The sequence below is a fragment of the Nothoprocta perdicaria genome, unplaced genomic scaffold (genome assembly GCF_003342845.1).
Source record: "Nothoprocta perdicaria isolate Ctin4 unplaced genomic scaffold, notPer1 scaffold_221, whole genome shotgun sequence".
Lineage (NCBI taxonomy): Eukaryota > Metazoa > Chordata > Aves > Tinamiformes > Tinamidae > Nothoprocta > Nothoprocta perdicaria.
In genome coordinates, this window is record NW_020455423.1 from 1,165,896 (window position 1) to 1,189,023 (window position 23,128).

The 23,128-nt window shown below is 39.5% G+C and overlaps 1 protein-coding gene across 2 annotated transcripts in view; it reads left to right on the forward strand.

The window, feature by feature from the left end:
• PHACTR2 (phosphatase and actin regulator 2) overlaps positions 1–22,718 on the forward strand; it is a 109,096-nt gene extending 86,378 nt beyond the window's left edge. For both annotated transcript variants that reach the window (XM_026039187.1, XM_026039188.1), the window contains 8 exons: positions 3,331–3,877; positions 5,187–5,374; positions 7,738–7,894; positions 9,666–9,721; positions 15,839–15,900; positions 16,976–17,113; positions 19,344–19,420; positions 22,024–22,718. In XM_026039187.1, the coding sequence (XP_025894972.1) occupies positions 3,331–3,877; positions 5,187–5,374; positions 7,738–7,894; positions 9,666–9,721; positions 15,839–15,900; positions 16,976–17,113; positions 19,344–19,420; positions 22,024–22,039 (1,241 nt within the window). In that variant the 3' untranslated portion in view covers positions 22,040–22,718. The remainder of the gene's footprint in view (positions 1–3,330; positions 3,878–5,186; positions 5,375–7,737; positions 7,895–9,665; positions 9,722–15,838; positions 15,901–16,975; positions 17,114–19,343; positions 19,421–22,023) is intronic.
• Positions 22,719–23,128: the final 410 nt, after the last annotated feature.

Consider the following 23,128-nt stretch of genomic DNA (forward strand, 5'->3'; position numbering starts at 1 on the left):
TATTTGAAGAACTGTCTGAAAAGATTTGGGGACAGCTAAAGTTAAAATAATAACTTTACCATAAAACAGCCAGGAATTTGGTATTGCATCATTACTATATTAGCAGACCACAAGAAAAAGAAACATTTTGAAAACCCAGAATTTGCTGTCTCTATTTCAGATTCAAATGGAAAACTCGGTTATACCAATGTGTGGGAATCGTATAACAATACACCTTTCAGATATTGAAAAGTGACCCATTCAGATAAAGATGCTTAGTCCTGGTGTTGGAAAGAAATCCTTAGGTATCTGAGTTGTTTAAAATAGATTCAAATTTCAGATTTGTCTTTTATTAACCTGTCTGAAGTTTCATGGAGTGCTTGAGACCATATGAGTACAAAATATATCCATGTGTCCCTTGTCTAAAAGTGTAGATATTCTAATAGTAATTTCTTTCAACATTAAGTACATCATATTCATATGAACTCTACTTTGTAGAGAGAGCTGCTTGGGAAGTAATAGTGCAGAAAGTTTAGTAGACACCCATAAAAGTGAAGACGTGACGCAGCCGTGGTCCCATCCCGTGAAGGAGGATAGGAATGTGAGTAACTAGCTCTCATGAGGCATCACAGCAGGCTAGTTCAAACTGAAACAGTAGATATGGGAGGAGGAGAGCTCAAACAGAAACATGGATCTTTTCCACAAGACAGAAAAAATTAATCAAAATTCTTATTTTCTACTGAAAGAGATATGTGACAGAAAATTGTTAGTCAGCCCAGCCAAAAGCAACAATAACAATAGCTCCTTTGACTTGAGGGAAAGTGGGAGGAAATTTTCTCTAGCAGAATTCTTTCAGGTCTCTACAGCTGATTGCAAGTCCGAAAAGGTTCTGAGATGAATGCAAGATTTTTTTTTTCAATTGAAATATCTTTTGACATTTTCCCAAAGATAATTATAGCATAGCTGTATATTTGTATTATGCTGAAGTTCTTAAATCAAAGCATGTAACTCATTTCATTGCCTCTGAGCCTCTGTTTAAGTGCTTTGCTGGATCAGAACCAGAGCTCTTTGTTAGTACCATTCTCTTACTCAGTAGGTTTCTGCTAAATAATATGCAGTTGGAGTCACCATTTATTTCCTCTGCAGTTATGGACAACTGTCTATTACATTTGTTTGTTTCCTTATGGTTTGCTATTAAGTTAGTCAGTGATTTGCAGCTGATTGGTAAGATTTGTGCAGTATCAGTAGATTACCTCACAGCACAAAGAGGGACACTGATTCCCTGAAGTCATGAGTTTCTACCAGATGTACTAAAAGCAACACAGCAGCCTATATGTTTATAAACTTAACATTCTACCGCAGAAGAGAATGGCATAATATGTCTTTTCTATAAATTTCCGTTTTTGAGATTGAGAACAGTGTAACTGTGGAAGCTGTTTTTGTATCATGAGTTTATTATGGCCAGTGTCTGTATTTTGATTCCATCCTAATCTGCTGAGGTTTTGTTTTTATTTAAATGCTTGTAAGTTAAATAGGCCTTTCAGCACTTTCCTACTACAGCTTTCTGTTTTATTCAGAAAGCTTAACTGCAAGGCTGCTGTGTAACCTTTTGATGGTTTTATTTTTCCTTTTGAGGYTAATGCATTTTTATAATGGCAGATGTGTTTGAATTGGGTGTATTTTGATGAGAAGAACTGAATTGCAAGATGGTGGTTGTTTATATTGCTTTTTCAATGAATGTCAGAAGCCAGAGCTCCCAGTTCAGATGGTGGGTACATCATCACAGCAATCAAGTGTAATGGGAATGTATTTGGATACATCAGACTAATAAAAATCTCTTGCCAAACCGAGCAGTGATTGTAGCGAGCCTGTACAGCTGATGTCTGAACCCTGTGTCACTGCATTTCCAAGGCTACCAGCATTTGTCACTGCTAAGATAAGCAGCTCYAGTTCGTATGGGAGGCCTCTCCCATTATAGAATTCATTTGTGCACAGCAGGGTTAGTGGATTCTGCTTCCATTGAATTTAATGCCCAACTGGACTTGAAATCTGGACTTGCAAGTCTATCTTGTTTTGCTTTTCCTCTATTTCTACCCCCAAGGAAGAATACAGCACTTGGAAGAACATTGCAAAGTCATAAAATCACAGAATAGTTGAGATATTGCTGTAAAATAGAAATAGTTGGGWGAGACAACTCGAGATCGTCTGGTCCAACCTGCTGCTCAAGCAGAGTCAACTACAGCGAGTAGCTCAGGATGTGTCAAGTCAGATTTTGAGTATCTCTAACACTGGAGACACCACAGCCTCTCTTGGCAGTATGTTCAACACCCACACAGAGAAACACTGTTTTCTTATGGTCGGATGGAATTGTGTTTCAGTTTGTGCCTGCTGCCTCTTGTCCTGTAAGTGGCACTGCTGAGAAGTCTGCCTTCGTTATACCTTCCGATCAGGTATTTCTAAATAGTAATAAGATCTCCTGAACCTTCTCTTCTCCAGCCTTTCACGGCCTGTCCTCATATGAGAGATGCTGCAGTCTTTGTAGTTCTTTGGTGGACTTGATCCATTAAGTTCCTCCTGTACGGGGAGCCCAGCACTCTGCCTTACTGCTTGTAAAAGCAGACTCCTGTCCACAGGGATGATGAGAATTTAGAAGGGACCTTTGCAGGTCACCTGAGCCAATTGTGCCCCCCTTCATTCAAGATTCAATTTCAAAACTAGATCCAGATTTCAAGTAATCTGAAACTATAGTTTCATAATTAAGAGAGTGTTGGCTTGGATACTAATTTAGTAAATTCTTTAGTAGCTTCTCTCCTCCTCAGTCACTTTTTGCACTGTCAGTGTAGAAAGGTAAGATCTTTCTATAGAGTAGAAACTTAATTTTGAGGTCTCTGAAATCCTTTAAAATAAGCCCTCATACTTCCCTGAGTCTCATACAAAGTCAGGAAAACTCATGCTTCTAGGAGCTAGCTGAGTTAGGGAAGTAGACAGTTTTCTCCATCTATTAGCAAATTATTTAACCCAGGCCTTAAACACTTCTGAAAGAACAGCATTTTTTGGATGATGTCCAGACAAGTTGTAAGGGGGCTAGACTGCTAGGATCAAACTTTCACCCTTTTCTGAGGCTGATGCCCACCACTCTTCCTAGGCAAGTATTCATCATTTCAGTTTTCCCACCTCTAAAGCTGAAATAAGAATTGCAACATTAACTTAYAAAGTGTATGATGAAGGATTATAAAAGTATCAAGTGTATTTTTTTCATTTAAACATCTGCATGCAAATCAGTTAATGCAAAAATGGTGCAAAAAATGGTATTCTTGCAAGACTAAAATGCTTTTTCTTATCATATTTTAGCTAGTTCCTCACATGCAAAAAAACCAACAGTCTCCAAGTCCGCTGTATCACCATCTCCTTCGTCCACATCATCTCATCCCAAAGTCTCTAAGGAGACATCCAGCAAATCAGGCACATCAGGGACTCCCAGAGGCAAGAAAAAACCTGGGAAACAGTCAGCCCCACGAACAGCACCAGATGGGGCTGCTGCTTCTCCCTCAGGTGCCACAGCCAACAGGTCGGAATTGAAGGCGGAAAAATCTGAGCCTGAGCAACCTTCCATAGTGATTTCTGAAACTGAGGACACAGACCAGCAGAGCAAACTGGTTGTCCCCCCTCCTCCCACTGTTGCCCCTCCACCTCCTCCGCCTCCACCTCCTTTTCCTGCTGGAGTCAATCAGTCCAGTGTCTCAGGTGCACAAGCCACGTCAGACAGCTGCAGACCAGGGCCATTTGTTGCTGGATCAGATTATAAACCTCTTCTCCAGACTGAACATGGCACAGATGAGAACCTGAGCAGTACAGCCCTACACAATAGTCCTGATGCTGCGGGAGAAGACGTGGAAAGGTAAGACTGTATTGATGTCATTGATAAACAGACCTCACTGCTAAGAGAGAGAGATTTCTAGTGTTAAGTTGGCGTAAGGGATGCTAAAAGCACAGGGAGATCTCTTATTTCCTTTGCTGGCTGGCCCTGAGAAGAAAATATGTGCATTTTTTAGCAGTCCGTGGCAGAGTTGCATCCCAACACAACTTTTTCCTTAAAAACATCTTTGTGCCTTTCCCTTGTGGTACCTGATGTTTCTCCAGAATGTCATTTGTCATAACCTGCTTTCTACGTTGTTGTCTGGCTTAATATGGCCACTGGAGTCAACAGCTCAGCTAGGCAGCAGGTAGCACTTCATTCTCTCTCATAAAGGCAAACAAGAATTGAGGCTGAATTACAAGGGTTTTACTTTCTTTGTGGATATGTGGACTTTTTTGAGGATTGTAAATCTTACTACTAAAGCTCTCAATTTTRGAGTAAATTTAGCTGGATTTATTTGCGACCTTTAAAATGACATTTCCAGGCTTTGGTTAGTAGATGCTTGGTTTGTCACTGCCTAAGTCTGACACACCATAAAATCAAATTAAGAGCAAGGTCATAATTATGTTTTTTAAACAAAATAGTTGGAAAAAAAAAAAAAGCAACTGGCTTCTTAAACTGTCTTTTCCTTACCACAAGAACCAGTATCTTTCGTAACAACCCAGGAGGGTTTGTCTAGATGCCAGTGGCCTAGAATTTCCCTGAATAGTGAAACTTGCTGGCATGTGCATGTGCCAGTGTTAAATGCCTGTGCTGGCTGCTTCTCCCCCTGCTCTGCCCTTCATTTACATAAAGGATTTTCCCAAGACAGAGAGTACTATAGTGCCGATTTTCATGTCCACGAGTGATGGACTCAACAGCARTAAGATTGTGTTTGCAATAAATAGAACACAATAAATAGCATCATGCTTACAAGATGGAGAGCTTTATACTCCCTTCTATTCTGAGACTCAGCCCTCTGAGCACCAGCAGTATTAGCTGCTCTCATTAGCTGTTGTATACTTAGGCCCATTCCTCAAGAAATAAATCAAAACACTGATTTCTTTACTTAAGCTTTGCAGCTCATCGTTTCAAACTGTTYGCAACTTTTTTTCCTAACACACATACATACATGCATATGTATGCACACATACATTATATGTATTTTTTTGTGTTTGTTTTGATAGAAAGAAGTCCATTTGAATAAAAGGGCTTTTGTTTTCATACTTATACCGTTTGCCTCCCTTTTGTGTTCCATGCCTCCACTAATGTAACATCTCGTTTGCTTGCGAATTAATGGTTTGGCAACCAGAGAAGACGAAGAGGAGCAGGCATCTGCCCAAACACATGCTGAACCAGGGGAGGAAGCTTCGGAAGCCGCAGCCTCTCCAGAGAGTGGAAGCAACAGAGACAGCCACAGCAGTGACTCGGACTCCGATGGGCCTGTACTCTACACAGATGATGATGATGACGACGAAGATGATAACGAAACTGCTGAAAGTAAGCCTCTGACAAGAAGGGTGTTCTGGGAAGGAGTGGCTGCCTTAGAGAATGTATATGTGTTTGAGCTGAGCTGGGTTGGGAGTCCTATTAAGCTGCTGTGATTGCATCTGGATTGATAAAAGGAGTTCTCTGCTTGCATGTAGTTCAAATACTTGTATCCTGCCAGTTTTTGTGCAGCTACTCTGAAGTTGTGGCCTGCAGGGGACAAAGATGCATGACAGCAACGAGTATGGTTGCATAAGATAACTTCAGGTGAATTAATATTTTCCCACATCTGAGAAATGAGGGTCCTGGTTCTCTCTTCTTGGACAGTTGTGATTAGAAACATGCTGGGGTCAGTACAGTGGTGGGAGTAGATCAAGCATTTCATGACTGGAAGTTGAGCTCAAAGGAGCAGATTCATGAAAAAAATGGGATGGAAAAAGACCTCCACATTTGGGCCTCAGTCAGCTATTAATTTGGCTCATCCTTGTCGTGAACCTTTATCCTTAAAACACCTCTGATTTTAACTCCTAATTTAAGGTGAATTTGAGCTGAATTGCACTAGAGATCCTTTTCCTGTGGGTGTGAGGGGAATGAGGAGGTTGTTTCGACATCTCTTCTCTGCCAGTTGAAATGGCTGAGCCCAGAGCATCCAGGTGGCTCCGTGTCATGAAGCCCTTTCCAAGCTGCAGGTTACAGAGCAGCTCACTCCTATGGGAGGGCTAGTTTTCCTTAGGCACTGATCCCACAGCTTCTGGGAGCCACTGCAGGAGCCCCAGGGCAGGGTTCGAGGGTGAGCATAGGTTGTGGTGGACAGCACAGGAAATCCATCAGTCATCAGCCAGCTTCCCTATCTGTAAGTCCTGTGTTCCTCTTTGATCAGAATACTTCAAGCACTGTAGTATCTTTGCAGAAAGAACAAATCACAGTGGATTACATCTAACTTTATAGTTCAGAAATTTTAGCTGGGTTCATGGCTGTATCACCACCCAGCACAGTTCAATTGTGCAAATTATTTGGCAGACATTCTACTGTTGCTGGAAAGGGTTGTCCTGCCTAATTTCTGCTCCTGTCCTGCCTAATTTCTGCTCCCAATGATTCATTCTTCTCTTAGGTCAACACTCATTCTTACTTTTTGATGGTGGCTATTGTTGAGCTGGTTTTCAACAGAATCAGTTCTCTGATCCAGCTCCACAGCAGCTGCACCAACACCATCACTGCAGCAAAGGAGGTGGAAGCAACAAGAAGGTGGGGACAGAGAGAAGGGCAACATACCCCTATCCCCTGCAGTGTGACCTTGTGCTAGAGTAAAATGGGAGTCAAACCATGGCTTGACAGTCTTGCTCACAGCCATTGAGGAGGAGGTGGTTACTGTGCTTAGCTAAGAAGGGTTGAACACTAAAGTACTGTGTCTAATTTCTCTGTACACAAAGAGGATGAGGGAGAATGAAATTTCATTTGTTTGGCCACTGGTCAGGCTGAAGATGAAGCGCCACATAGCTCAGAAGATTGAAGTCTTCTGCAGTTCTGCCTTTGGTTTCAATGTGAACTGAAAATTAATGTATTCAGGCAGCAGCGGAGCTTCTTATGAGAAGTGACATGGGAGCTTCTGGTCTTAGCGAACTGTCCTGCATTGTAAGAAGCCCACCAACATAGAGCATATGCAGTACCCTCAGTCACTATGTAAAGAGACAAGGGAAGGACTAAAAGCCATGAAAAACATGCTTGTTTCCATAGCTGGCTGAAGCTATTGCTGGGAAAATTGAATGGCTGTTGTCTCTATCTGTTCTGTGGATAAACAGATTGTCTCAGTGCCTGGGGCTTCATGCTTAGAATACTTTGCAAGCACAACGAGCACTTTCTAAAAGGTATCTTTTAATTTATGAATTAGTCGATGTAAAAGATGAAAAAGCATTACACAAGAACTAAGCACAGTTAACTTGAAAAAAATAAAAAAGAGAAGAACTGAAGAGAAGATAAAAGAGTGAGAATAATTCTTAAGGTTTAAGAAAAATGAACAGAAGTTTGCTGATGATATAAAATAGGCCAATAAATCAACCTATAATATATCAGATTTCAAAGACACATAAGTGCAGATTTGTCATTTTTATCCTATCACATCACAGATGGTAAGTAATGCTTGTAAAACTACTCTGTACTTTTGGTTGCTAGCTTTTTCATCTGAGTCCTTCAGCTTTTTATTATTGTGAACTGAGTTGAAACTATTTTTCTTCTGATGTTAATTAAAATTCTTCTCCTGCATGTGGGAACAAGGCTGCTTTGGGGATGTATTAAAGTCCCTGCTCCTTAGATCCTTAGATTGTGTCAGTAACCTAAGCATGAATGAACTCGATGTTCCCTCCTCCTTCTTTCCTCAGGCTCTTTGGCAAGCAAAATTCGTCGCAGGGATACTCTTGCTATCAAACTTGGCAACAGACCATCCAAGAAAGAATTGGAAGACAAAAACATCTTGCAGCGCACATCTGAAGAGGAGAGGCAGGAAATCAGACATCAGATTGGAACAAAACTAGTGAGGTATCAGTTGCAGTGTAAATGTGGTTTTACTGAGTAGAGAGACGTAAGAACATAGGGTTCACATTTTAAATTCAGCTTGATACATGCTGCAGGATCTTCATGGTAGAACTGGCTGGAGAACAGTATGTTGTTTTCTCACGAAGCTTTTGTTCTTCGTGGAATAAAACTGAGAGCCTTTGAAATGATTAAAAAAAAGAAGAAAAAAAGAGAAGAAGAGTTAGAGTAAATAGAGTCTATGTTTGTGTCTTTTATCATTTCATCCTTCCCCATCCTCCTAATGCTCTCTAAATGTTTAATTATTCACATACTATTTCCAAAAAAAAAAAAAAAGAAAAGAAAAAACAGCTTTGTAGAATCATTTTTAGTGTGATCACCTCTAAGCCATGTCATACTCTTAATTGCCGTAGGATAGGGATCTTTCTTGACCRGAGAAAATTTCATGAAAAACAGCTAGTTTTGATTTGCAATTTCCAAGCTTCATTAAAAAATTCTTCACAAATGTTAATATGGGTTTTCATAGTTCTCTGAGAATAGACTACAATATCTCTGGGTTTTCACAGACTTGTTCTTTTTTTTTTTTTGTGTGTGTGTGTGTGTGTGCCCAGAAATATTGGAGGATGTTCTGTGTTTGTTAGGGATTACTAAATATTTGGTAGTCCATTCCATAGTGTTACATTACAGAAATACAGAAGCCCTATATGAGCATTTAGAACATGAACTGAATAGCTAGCTGAACTGTGAACTGGATAGCTAGCTAAGTAATTTTATTTAATTCCTTAACAGTAAGAGTGATGCATCTATTGTGTACAATCCCTGGGTCATTTTTGTTCTGCTAATAAAGCAGCATGGTTGTTGTTAGTGATTTCCTGACCAAATTCCAGCTCTCTGGTAATCTCATCCTGCTTATCTGTCTTCTTTGTGGCTTAAACTGAACAAACTGCTCTTTGATTCCTGTCTAAAACTGTCTTGTGAAGCACTGCTGTTCTGCAAGAAAACTGGCACATTCACTGCGTACATTGTTTTGATGATGGGCTGTCACACACCTTGGCCAGTTTCAGGGCTCTTCGCCAAGTTTGTTTGAGTTACAGTTTCTGAGCTGTGTTCATGTCTGGTATTACAGCCAAGTTTAATATGTGTTCTTTTGAAACTCGTAATGTTGTAGTCAGTACCTGGCAGCATAAATATCTGATTCAAAGCACGGAAACCAAGGGAAATCTTTCTGACAGTTTAATAAGTGTTGGATCAGATCGTAATTTTGGAACTTCCTACAATGTGGGATTGACCACTTGTTCTAAACCTGCCTGTCTTTTCTTCAAAATCTGAGAATCGCAGCCATGGAATGGAAGCTTTCTACRTAATTTGATCTAGTGTTTGAGGTGTTAAAAAGAACGTCCAGGGTTAAAATTCTTTGCTAGTACTCCCCCACCGTGTAACTGAAAGCCGCTCTCTCCAGAGCTGTGTTTTGTCACCTGCCTCATCTCAGAGCTCACCTCCCTAGTCCTCTTTAATGGCCTGCCACATGGTTCCTCTGCTTCCACCCCTGCCACTTGGTTTCCTGAGGCCAAAGATATTCTGTTGTGCTAGATGGTGAGGCTCTAAGACTCTATATTCAACTATAAGACAAGTGCAAAGTTACTTTTACTGTCGTAATTCCTCTTTCCCTTTTCCAGCCACAATTTGCTTCATGAGAAACACCTTTTAAGTTGTATTACAACTAAAAAGTTTCTGTTTGGATTTGGTTTAAAATCAGTTGCTTACTTTGTTCTCACAGGAGACTTAGCCAGAGGCCTACAACTGAAGAGCTAGAGCAAAGAAATATCCTAAAACGTAAGTATTTTATGCAAATTTCAACTATTATTTACTTAGAAAATGATTGCAACAGATGTAGGACTTGTAAGGAACCTCATCATTGTTACTCTGTTGTTAGTGTCATAATGGGACAGAAATCATGCTGTAGAAAACAACATGTCAACGCTAGACCTGTATGTTAACTTGTAATGACAACTGTGAGAATTGCATATATTCAAGATGCCAAATTTTGCTGGTCACAATCCCACTTCTTCAAGCCATTTCCAAAGACCAAGAATGAAATGGATACTCCTTACAAGTAGTTCTAGGCTATTCCACCTAATAGTTAGGAGGTGGAATAGAGTATATCAGGAGGAGGTGGGATACAAGGAAAGGTGAAGTAGAAAGAGGACAGATGAAGTGTTGAGGGAAAGATGAATGGGTGTATGCCAGCTGCGTGTGCGAGTTTGCCTTCATATCCCCTCTTCACATAAATGTATTTGTCTTCTTCTTTACTGAAACCTGCACAGGATATTCTCAGTATCTTCTGCTAATGAAATCCTTCCTCGGTGTCCTTGGTGAAGAATTTGAACCTGTAACTCAAATAGCCTGGGGCAGAGGAATGAAGAATGTTGGGCATATAGCCACTATACCTACTCTCCAAATTATTTACATTGCTTTTGTTCTTAAGCTGGCCATCTCTTTAGAAGACACATTTGTTTCTCTTCCTTTATGAATATGTTCATAATATGTATGTTATCTAAACAAATACATTAAGAATTGCCATGGCAATGTCCTTCTAGCCCTCTGCCCTTTCAGCAGAAGTGGCTAGTAGTTGATGCTAAAAATTTAAGAAATAATTATTTCCCAGGAATAATTAAGAAATAATTATTTCCCAGGAAGCAAATACACTTGGAAGCCTTTCACATATAGCAGCAAATGCCTCAAATCATCTATTCTTAAGGTATAAAACCTTTTCATGTTTCTCTTCCTGGTGGAAGAGAAGGAAATAGGCTGTTTAYCTGGCGAAATCCATGGAGTGATGGCAGCATCACCTGCTGAGGCTTAGCAAATCAAGAGGAAATTACAGTTACTGGTTTTCAGGCCACCATTCCTGCGAATTAAATGCTGTTGCTGTTGTCTGATCTCTCAAAAGCCAGATAATGGCCAAATATTAGTCAAAAAGGGTATGAGACACAGATTAGCCAGAAGTGGGAAGTTAAGAGTTCAGGCACTCCAGTGCACAGGAGTGACTTCAAGAGACTGCTGTCCAGTACATACTCCAAATAGATGTTCTGCAGGCATCTTTTGGATCTATATATCACATAGTTCTAATAAGGATAAAATGTGAAACATGAATGCATTTTCTATGATAAACAGCACATGCTGGAGCATGTGACAATGATATTTCTAAGACATGTTTGGTGGTCATGGCTACAGCCGCTGAGCTSGGAACACCAGAAAGGTTTCCCTGTTGCAGTCCTTAGACAGCTAATCTCTAGATAACTAATCTAGCAACATACCTGTAATCTATTTAAAATCACCTTTGCCATTTACCACTTTTGCAATAAGTAGTTCAAAATTTGAAAGTAGTTAATAGATTTCTTCTCCTATTTCAGCTTGTTATTTTATGCTTTTGGCAGCACTTTGCACTCAGTGCTTTTCACTGTTCTGTCATCTGTAACTGCTGCTCCTGTTAGTCTGTGCTAAAGGAGCAAAGGAGAGCAAAAAATAATTGTGGAAAACTAGAATTATTATAAATTATCGCAAAAAAAAAGTAGAATAATTGATGAGAAGATGCAAATCCAAGTCCTGCAGCTTTTTGCTCATTACAGAGATAAAAAATATTTTGAATTGTTATCTTTAAAAAGAAAAAACAATGTTTTGGTGACAATCTAACTCAGAGCCCTTGACAGAGAAAGATCTCTCAGCTCCTTAAGCATTTGTATATTTAGCACAATCATTACATTCCCTTCCCGGGGATCATTTGAAGATGTTTACATCTTTTAGATGTTTGTGTTGTTGAAGGCAACTTTTGTGAGTAAGTTTGTATTTTATAGAGCTTTACTTCTTCTATTTTTAAGCAGTGGGTGGGGAGAAGGTATTATATTATTGCATATATGGAAACTACAACTAAGAGAAATTAGTGTTTTGCTAATATTTATCAGACTTTGAGGTTAAAGTAAGTTGCAAAGATCCAAATATTTACTTCAGAATTTAGTCCAGCCCAAAGCTTTAAGGAGGTTCAGAAAAAGTCCTTTTTTTTTTTTTTAATTTCCAGTTAAAGTGAGGAAATACATGTTAAAAGAATATTGTTTTGATAATATCTGCAGATAAACACCAGTTACTGAAAATCCTGCGGCTGAATGACTAGCCTGATTTCTGTGAAAACAATTTGAGGTGAAAGTATTCAGACTTCTGATTATTCTTACACTAAAACAAAAAGGTTGAGTGCTTGAAGATGAATAGATAAAGTCCCATGATTTTAACACAGACAATTTTCTTGTGTACTGGCTTTGAGCTAGTAGTAGTGTTGTATTTTGACAAACTTTCTGCTCTTCTGGGAATTGCAGATTAGGGTAATAGTATTTTTTATGCGTCTGTGAAGGACAGTGAACTTCTTGGACTGTACAGCAGCAGGCTTGTCAATATTAGCTTTGTAGAAAACATGGTTTAGTTCTTGGTGCTTGTTAAGGAATATAAATTATTATCTTTGTAAAATGAGGAAGAGAAACTGCTTTTTGCGCTCCACAGCATTCCAAGAGGCAAGTACTTTGTTTGTCTTTTCTTTTTCTTTCCCTAGCAAGCCCGCAGAGAAGTTTAAACATAGCTAATCCCATAGGGACGCAGTGGAAAGTTCAGATTTACGCTGCTGGAGTACTTTCTGGTTAAAAAAAATAGCCGTGAGGCAGAGCAATTTCCGTTTCTTTCTGTCCCCTTCTGCTATGAAGCAAATGTCCCCCAGAAGTAGATGAGGACCGTAGTTAATAGAGCAAAACTTGCAGAAGCAATGACGGTAGAGATGCCAGGAAAACTATTTGTTGCTGTTTGCATTGGTTGTTGGACTTTGTGACTCCAAGGACATGATAAGTGCTTCTAAATAAAACTCTTTTAGCTAGGAGCCAAACGCTGGTTTGCCCAGTGTGCTCATGCAGCTCCTGGGGCTCCTGCAAGCAAAGGGAGATCACTCAGCTGGTCTTTTGCCAGTACAGCAGCAGGAGGACATCTGAGGAGAGGACTGTGCTGRGAATGCTGTGTTTTTATTTTCTTTCTCCACATCCTACAGATTAGATCTGCTCTTAAGGTGGAAAGCATGCAGCAACGTGTTTCTGTGCATTAATGTTTTCCTGTTTGGGCAAGTCAGTTCGTACCTGCAGCTAATATTTGGCACCCTGGGTGGAATTTTCCACAAAGGAGCAAGGAGCCCAGGCCCATTATTTTTAGCACAACACATGTTCTTAAATCACTACAGCAACTTTCAAAACTTTTACCTTAAAAGAGCACAAATACCTCATAGGTGTTCTTGTTTGCAAGAACTTGTACCAGGGCAGTGGTTCTCTAACACTCAGCTTAAAACAACACTTTACTCAGMAGTTTTGAGGTTTGGACTTTTAAAGTAGGGGTTCTAGGCAGGGTGGTCACTGCCATAAACCAAGGGCCAGTCTGCTGCATTCGGATAAAGAATATTTGCAATTTATATTACACAAAATTGTCAAATATCAGCTGTTAGAATATTACCAAAATCAGATTCAGGTTATTAGGAGCAGCTGACAGATTTCAGTCCTTTTTCTTTAGCTCCGGAGTTTTAWTTCTCAGAATTACAAATCATTAATATAGAAACCATGGCCTTTGCCCTGCCCTTTCACGCAAAGGACCCTCTGTTGCCCATGGGCTCAGTCCCCACCTTGTCTGCCTGGCAGTGGGGAGATGTCCTGGTGCCCTCAGTGGGAGCTTTCCTCTGCAGCGCTGGGTCCAGCCTTCAACACCAGCTTTCTTCAGGCTCTGCCTGCCCAGGCCCCACCTGCCCAGGCCCCCTGCCCCGCAGCTAAACTGACTCTCCTGCTCRTCTCCTATTTCTGCCCCTTTTCCCGAATCCATCCTTCCGGAATTGCAATAGTGGGAGCACTGGTTTTGCATCCTACAGTGGTGTATGTAACTTAACAACTTGGGGTAGTTAGCTTCTTAAATTTTATCTTTCCAAAGTACTAGATGGGTAGCATTTCAGGTGGGCCAAGCTGCTAGCAGGTGTTTCTTCAGATGCGAATTAAGCAGTGCGGGTGTCTACTTCCCACATCAAGCTTCTTAGTGTTAGGAGATGCAGTGATTTAAAGACAGCAAAGAAATGTCCAGATATGTCTAGTCAAGAGCGTATTTTACAAGCAAAGTTAAAGAAAACTTAGTACAGGGATGTGTGTGTTCAGTTGTATATTTTGTGTCTGCTACTGGAGAACTTCGGAGCTGTAGGATTTAAAAGACTCTCTTCATGAAAGGAAAGTTTTTTTATGTCAAAGAAAACTTTTGTAAATGGAACCCCAAATTAATAGATTTGTGTTACTTACAAATATGTGTTTATTGATTGCAAAGACAGGATGTTTAAAGAAAATCTGAGGTTTTAAAGAAAATCTGTTTCTTCAGGTTGTAAGAGAAAAAACTATTAATAGATCATAAATTGTATTCACATTTCAATATCTCGGTAAAATAAACATTGACAATAGATCCAACCTGGCAGCAGGTCTGCCAGTTTGGATCTTGCTAGTGGAAATTAGAAGTTGATATTAAAATCTTCCAGGGCGGTGCTTGCACTGGCATTGCCTTTTTGTTACTGTGACTTTCTGGGTTTTTTTATTGTCTTATTTTATCAATTGTTGCTCTTCCCTTTTCCATCATATTCCTTTCACAGTAAGTCTGTGGATCATCAAAGGAAATCTGAAAGTACTGTGAGGTGAGGTGGTCTGTCTTCAGTATTACCCATGTAAATCTGGAGCAGGCAGAAGGAGAGTCCAAGAGTGATGAGTTCAAGCTGACTTCATCTTCCTTTTGGTCAARCTGCATGTAAGCAGGCTGCATGATGGCAGCTTGGCCATAGCAGATGGGGCACATCATACCAGGACAGGATGTAAAACTGCCTTTTCATCTGTTTGGCCATGCCCAGAATGGACAAATTAACTCCTTTAAATTTATAATTGGCCTTGAGGCATGTCTGGGAATCCGGAACCCCCAGCCTTGAAGAGAAACAGGTCAGAATTTCACAAACAGATGTAGGTGGTGTATTTTAGCCAAAGCAAAGGTAGACTTGCACRTGAGCATCAGAGGTGGACTGATAAAGCAAATAATATTCCTCAAAGTGTGCATCAATTTGGGGAAAAAAAAGCTAAGTCGGCACAAATATGCCTTTGTAAATTTTCTTTTCACTGGCACTCAAGAAATCAAGTTTGGTTAGCACTGAAATTCATGAAAGTTGCAATTACATGCCCTAATACTCACAGAAAATGTAGATGTAATTATTTTCCTTATTTTTTAGGATCTCGAATTTGTACATTGCATTTGGTCTAGTTGGTGGCCCTTAACTAAGAGGACCTGCGTACTGAACACTTAAAATCATATACTTGCATTAAAAAAACAGAAATAAAGAAAAAGAATCTAACAGAAACATTTTGCACTAAATACCTACTGTAAAAAAAAAAACAAAAAAAGAATTAATTCATTGTATTTTGTAGCAGTAGAGAACACGAGGCTGATTCAAATACTCTGAACAAACTTTTTTTCTCAGCTCTTGCAAGCACAGTTAGACCCTAAGCCTAATGGCTTGATGGAAGTAACTGTAACGCTAGGGCAAGTAATTAAAATATTAGGCAACTCTTTCAGGCTACTTAATTGTTCATATACACGAAGGAAATGACAGAAGTTTTCTTCTTGCTATGTTCCTGGCCCATAGAGATGACTCTAGATGTCCACAGAATTGGGGAAAAATGAGGATAGAGAAAAGAAATGAGAGCACATAAAATTCAAAAAGCAGGGATTATATCCAGCATRGCCCAGAAATGTCAGCAAACGTAAGCCTTGACTTTAAGTCCTGCAGCTTTCAGCGAAGAGAAACACAGTGTGTGTGGTTACAATACTTAAACATTCATTGCTTTTTATCTCTTCCATAAACAGAGAAGAATGAAGAAGAAGAACAGGAAGCCAAAAGAGAAATAAAACGTAAACTCAGTAGAAAGGTGATGATTTTTTTTCTATTGTATATTTGTGTACATAATAGAACACTAGTGTTATTTTTTGTAAGATTCTGAAATTCAGTGTGTATACACTGCTGCAAATCTCCACCAGTCAAATTTCAAAGGCAGCACCAGCCAGAGCCGTCTTGGGGGAAACTCCATTCTGTTCTGTTTCCCGTATTTTGAAAAAAATGTAGGACTGTCTGGCTGAGCTTCCTACTTGTTTGTATGACAGGGCATGAGCAAGCATGTATGCAAGCACAAGCATGAGCACTTCTATCATATATGTTCAGGAGCAGCCACATGCGTAGATTCAGTCTTCCTTAGAACACCACATATGTCAGCAAGAGAGAGCAGAAAAGCAGCACAGACCTAAGAAATCCCTTCACCACTCTCCTTTCCACAAGTCAGTCAGCTTGGCTGCTCCCAGTGGGGTTACATGTCTCATTCTTCTTAAAAATAAAGCAGTGGTTCTGCAGTTCTGACTTTTGGAGACAGTTCTGGGAGAGGATGGGTGAAATTTTCCTAAGTCCTCCTAGTCTGCCCTTCTCTCTAAGGATTCATTGGCAGCATTTTGTTTGCTTAATATAATTGTCCTTAGTTAATTAAACGTGAAGGTTGTTTGAAGTGACTGAAAAAATGTGGTTGGGCATCCTATTAATGAAGACAGATTCCTATTTACTCCCCTCAAATCTATTTTAGTTAGACCTTGCTCTACAAATTCTGATTATTTTCTGTATTGTAGTTGAACTCAGCAGACTAATTGTTAATGAAAATGATGCTATTGTCTACTRGCGTAAACAGTGTGAGAATTGCAAAGTCACAATTAATATTCCGGGGATAACTGTCAGGATTCTTTGTGACCTGTCTGACAAAGACTATTTTTATAATTGAAAAAATTAGGTTGTGCTGCTTCCCCATTCCTGTGCTGAGCTCCCAGGTTGGTGCCTTTTTTTAGACACCTGAAAGTGACCTTATTTAGAAACATCATTAAAGTTCTCTTGAGATTATATCATTTCCTCCACTTTTATTTTGTTTTGTCTTATTAAACTTGCTATTTTCTGCCTGCCACTTGTAGCTCAGTCTGAGRCCTACAGTGGCTGAACTTCAAGCAAGAAGAATCCTCCGCTTTAACGAATACGTGGAGGTAACGGATTCTCCAGACTATGACCGGCGTGCAGACAAGCCTTGGGCCAGGCTGACGCCCGCAGACAAGGCAAGGGTCAGATGTAGATTATAAGAAAATTCTTAACACTTTTCATTTTCAGGAGAGTTTCCTCTTCTTTGACATCTGTTGATGTTGGCCTCATGAATGACATCTGCTGGAGGCAGGGAGCTTGTCATGTTATGGTACTTTTCTTGCCTGCAGCTAAGAGAAAGCTCTCATGTCTTTTTGAGTGTATTTGTCAGCACCACTGCGGCAGTTCAGGCCAGAATTTCCTGCATTTTTAAATCTTGTGAAGACACTCACACACTGTTAGGAAAGGACAGCTGCAATATGTGAAATTCAGGCAGGGTTTTTGCAGATAGAAGCCTATATCGGTATCACTAAAATTTACAACTCCTTCAAGTGAAAAAGGCAGGAGCTGTTCCTTCCTCCTAAGGATTCTTGGACACAACTATCAGTCTTGGGGTTTGCTGTATATGCATAGTAGTCCTTGGGAAGTTTGCCTCAAACATACTGTAGTTAAAATAGTAGTTCCTCTCTGCATGTGTACAGAGAATGAAACAAGCTATTTTGTAATTTTAAGGACAAATCAAGATGCCACAAAATATTCTTCCATTTTCCTCATGCAGCTCTTCATAAAAAAGAAAGCTGTTGGATTTCTATACCARAAAGTGTGGGCCTTTTAAATCATGATTTTGAGTCAAATTCTGTGGAAATCCTGTGATGTGTTCCTGGAATAAGAAGTGAGATGTACCAGAACCCATTGGCTTTTGGCTGAGGATTGTGAAGCCCTGATTTTATTTCAGCCTGTATTTTAGTATTGATGCCAGTTTATTTGGCAACTAAAGAGCAACGCCATGTCAAGTGAAGATAGAGACATTAAAAATGTTCCTGCTGTTACTGCTGGATTTCAGTTCTGGGAGGTGCTGAGCACCCCCTAGTCCGGTGCACCCAGCACTTCACCCGTTGGCTTAGGTTGATCTTTCCAAAAAACAAGTGCCAACTGCACTGGAACAAGCAGAGAAGTTGCCTATTGAGTTTAAGGGTGGCGTTTTTAATCTCAAACTGTTTTGTAATAATCCGAGTTGGTTCTGATGCCCATGCTTGTTTGTCTCAGAAGAAAGATGAAAGATGCAGGTGGTCTGGAAACCATATTTTCTTTTATTATTTTTCCCAAAGATTTTTTTCTCTAGTTCTAAGGGGAGCATAGACTGTACTGTAACAATATTATGGAGCTGGAGCTCTGGTGTCTTTACTGCTGATATGSTGTTCAAAAACAACTCTCTATTTCCTTGTTATTACAGCAGCCTTGTGCAAGAATGCTGTTGCAGCTAAACAAAACCATACCCTGCTTGAAATGAAGTTTCTGATTTATGAGGCCTCAGTCTGGTGATCCTGTTTTTTTATCATGTTCCCTGTCTGCTGTGCATTGAAAGGAATGCACACCAGATGAGATTTCTTTAAGGATCAATGAAATGATACTGTTTTTTATTTAAAATGATGAAAGAAGAAAGGGAGTGAGAAAGAATAAACTAGCATTTCTTTTAACAGTGAGGGTAGTGAGGCATATATCATAGAAACCAAAGGCTCTTCTACTATATTACAACTTTCTCGAATATTACATGAATTACCTAATGAAGTGAGTCTTTTAACATGAGCAACAAGGACTGATATTTATAAAGTGAATTGAATTTCTGCTGTTCTTTGGCATCTGTCAACTGAAAACACAAGCTTGAAATGTCCAAATATTTCATGTCATTTTACATAAAAGTGATCAAGCAAAATGACTAATTCCCACTTGAAAAGTGGTATTCATCTTGCGTTCCTGAAGCCCTGTCTCCAGTCGGGAGAGAGAAGGATCCTGCTGTTTGTACAATTGCTAGGCAAGAGGTGTGACTCACTGGCCTCTCTGGGGCTGTGCATGGAGATAATCCCCTTGCAGATGCAGCCTGAACAAGTGGYTTTCGAGGTAACAGAATCTCTTTCCCTCTTTCATCTGTAGCAAGTGTCACGTTGCAGTGTGTGCCCCATGAGTTTTAGGTTTTGTTGTTGTTGTTGTTTATCTATGATGTTTGATGCTTTGGGTTTCTTTCTAATGTATTACTGCTACAAATAACTGTAACTTAAAAAGTCATCCCTTGCGTATGATTAGAAGTGTATGAGGGAGGTGAACTACACTGAGGGTGACTGCAGGGGGTCTGCAAGGCTCTTCTCAAGCTCTTTGCTTCCCTAGAGATTCATATTCCTTACGGTTGTGTGTATCACTGTTGTTTATTAGGCAGCAATACGGAAAGAACTGAATGAATTCAAAAGCACAGAAATGGAAGTACATGAGGAAAGCCGGCAGTTTACCAGGTGGGTGATCCTTTTTATTGTTGTTTTGGCACAAGTCAGAGTGTGGCAGCTGCACTCTGCCTTCCTGCATGTCCTCTGAAGTTGTGTTGGGATTCCTTGAATGGGTTCCTACCTTGGATTCTCTGAATCTTGAATCCCACCGCTGATTCTATCAGGATTCCCAGTATTGCTGATGTGATTCTGGGAACTGGCTAGTTGATACAATAGTGAAGTAAATCACTTACTAAATGGAAAAAGATTGTTCTTCAAATCTAAAAAAAAAAGCTTTTCACTGAACTTGGCATTTCTCCCTGATTAAATTATTCCTCAAACACAGATGGGATGTCCTCTCCCAGAACTGCTGTCCTGTTCCCAGCAGAGGAAGAGAGCAGTCCACTCTTCCTCATGAAGGTTTATGTTTTTGATATTGCATTTGGAAAGTGAAATGTAATGATGTGCTGAACTTCAGAAAAGTTCATCACTATTCTGGACACTTCCTAACAGTCACCTACTCCTGGCAGCAGTTTCTGGAGAACTCAACAAGCTGTAATATTCTTTGTTTTGCACTTGTTAATGTTTTAGTCTGAATATGTTTTGCTGTCTGTCTTGGATAACACCAAGATGTTTTAAAGCATTAACATTTAAAGAGATTTAAAGCCTCCACAGTTTGTAGCAGGTCTTCAAAATTTGGAAGAGTTATTCCTAGGAGATGCTTTCTGTCATCCTCATGACATTTCTGCATACCCATTAGAGTTACAAAGGCTAAAAAATGCCACTAGTAAGCAGAATCTGCTGTTAGAATTAGCCACCGTTGCATACATAATATTACAGTCTTCACATTCACACAGAATTAAAACATCAGAGAAGTTAGATATCAAAAATTGCCCTAGATTATGTCTCTCTCTGTTTCTTTTACTGTTTCAGTTAAAATTATGGTCGTAGGAGTAACTGTAATTAAAGACAGTGTTTACAATGCAAATTCAGTGAGACCCATGAGTTTGGTGATTCCTGATTTTTCTTAATTCAGTGCTTGATTTCATAACCTGGCTAATGCTTTTTCCAAAACATGGATTTTTCATTTCACTTGAGGGAAATTATAACATGAATAAATTCTCAAAAAAAATCAAATCGATTTCACAGATGAAAAATTGAGCAAGGATATGAAACATGAGGCAGAATTTTAATCTAGTGTTGCATTCTAATTACTAGAAAAAGCCMTTTTCAAACACGGATTTGCATGTTTTCAATTGGCTTCAGTTGTCATTTTTTCTTCAGGGTAGATAGTATACCTTCTTCAGGAGGTATAAAAATACCTCCTTTTACAAAATACATTGTAATACATTACAAAATATTTACCTTTTGCAAAAATACAATTATTTTAAGAATGGACTACACAAAGGAGGGGAAATTAGCAGGAAGACAATTCTCTCTGAGAGAGATTCCTTTGTTCCCTCCCCACCCCTTTTTTCACTGGCTGTGTTGTGGAACCACTGCATAGAGGCCAGGAGAGGAATCCTAGAAAAATTCCATTATGGGTATAATTAGATGTGAATGTTTCAAGTCATTCACAATTTTGAAAATAAAATGAGAGATTCTGTTTTCTCATGGTCCTCTCATTAAAAGTGCAGCCGTTCACCACTATTTTTGGACTGACGTAACGAAAAGTATGGTTTGTTTTAAGGGAATAACAGAGAAAACATTGTAGCCAGAGGATGAGTAGGATTTTAAATTTTAAGAGGTTATACAAAATGAAAGGTACTTGCATTGGCAATTGACAGTCTGTGATAAGATGAGATAATAAGGAAGCTGCCTCTCAAACAAAAATAGCTTATAATATTAGGTTAGATTAGATTATTACATAATAACCGATACAAGAAGCTCTATTTTTATAATCAGTTTTACGGTACCTTTGAATTGTTCAAATTTGATATTAAACTTCAGAAAGAAAAAGCACTGGTTTTCATCATTCATGATTTACAGTAATGACTCTTAGTTGAAATGTTCCTAGTACAGGAACATTTCAGTACATGAGCTTTATTTGGTCTTTTATTTCATAACAGAATCCAAGAAACAGAGTTTCTAAAAATAAATAAATAAATAAAAGTTTGGGAAAAGGATATTAATAGATGCTAATAAAATACTTCTAATGGAAGTCCTACATATAGTCAAATACATTGTTTTTCTACACCATTTTTAAAAAGCCACAAGTCTTTTTCGTAATATACTGTACCCTCACGAAGCAGACCAGCTGCTTACTTGTGAATACCAGCTGTTGCATGCACCTCCTTTGCTTACCTACCTGAAAAATGCACCCTGTGTCATACTGTGCTGTGGTACCACATATGTGTTGCTTATTTTCTTTCCTCAGCTCTGCAACTGTTAAGAGAAAATACATCAATCGAAACCTTACAGAATCCGAGTCAGGTGCATCGTTACCAGTGCTGCTTTAAAGTTGCTGCATTTTTTATCCCATTATGAATGCACTTACTTTTAAAGCCGTATAAACAGAGGTTTAGAAGGCTGGTAATAGCCGATGACCTGATGTGAGAGCAGAATCAGGGTAGGTGTCATTACTATTTGAAATAATATATAACTTTACGTTTTTAAATGATTYATCATTTCAGGTTTCATCGTCCGTAATTTTTGGCTACATCCCATATTTCATGCAGCAGTTTTCTTTGGGGAAATCGTTGCGTCCTGAAGACTGCAGATTGCACTGGAACTTGACTGAGTGTGAGTGTGTGTTGGAGCTTACCCTGAGCTGACGAAGGATGTGGCCCTCATCTTAATCTGTGAACAAAAGATGTGACCAGGAGGTGGAATCCTATGAACTAAGAAGTATCTCAATGTTAGGAAAGCCCATGGTCTCTGGCTAGCCCACAAAGACAAATCCATGGTCTCTTCCATCGGAGCTGGATGAGACRGGAAGAGCTGAAGACGATCGCTGGGGAGCCCGAGAGCCTCTTGCCAGGAGCTCCGTGGACCTTAGAGGGTTGTCACTGAGGGTGGCCGAGCAGAGGGACAGTGAAAAGGACCGAGAGAGTGCGGGATGGGAGACTCCACTTGCCAGTCAGCAGAGAAAAGTGGAACGGATGGAACTGTTACTGATATTCTTGGCCAGTGGGAGGAATTATTTAAAAAAAAATCTGAGCGTATGAGCAGCTGTGCATGTGTGTTTTTAGTGGCTGCAGCCTGTCTTTGCAAGATAGGAAGCCACAAGTCCTCATATCATCAGTACTTTAGTGATGAACTGTAATTTTCTCTGGTGCCAGTAAACCCAGTTGCCAGAAAGTCCTAGTATAACTCAGATGTCTCTTTTTTTTAATTCTGGTGAGCATGCTTCAAGAAAATACATTGAACATTCATATGGAGCAAGTAATTTTCTTTTTTTCTTTTCTTTTTTAATGTTGGCATACATTGGCTTCTCAGAAGTGCACAGATAGGATTTGAAGAATAAAAAATGACACTATGAATGCAATAGAATGATTCATGTTTAGGAACACTCCTTTCTGTCACTTGCTGTCCTTCTAAACTATGGCAGGCATTAGTGACAACTGTGACACCATTCTAGTTTGAATCCAAACTCAAATTGAAATTGTGCAGAAAGGTCCTTTCTAGGAGGTTGGAGCAGTGATTAATAATGTGACTTTTCAGGATTAAGAGCTGTGTTAGGTTGAGTCTCTTGGACTGCTTCTGGGAATAACTCAGAAATGAATCAATGTTTTCAAC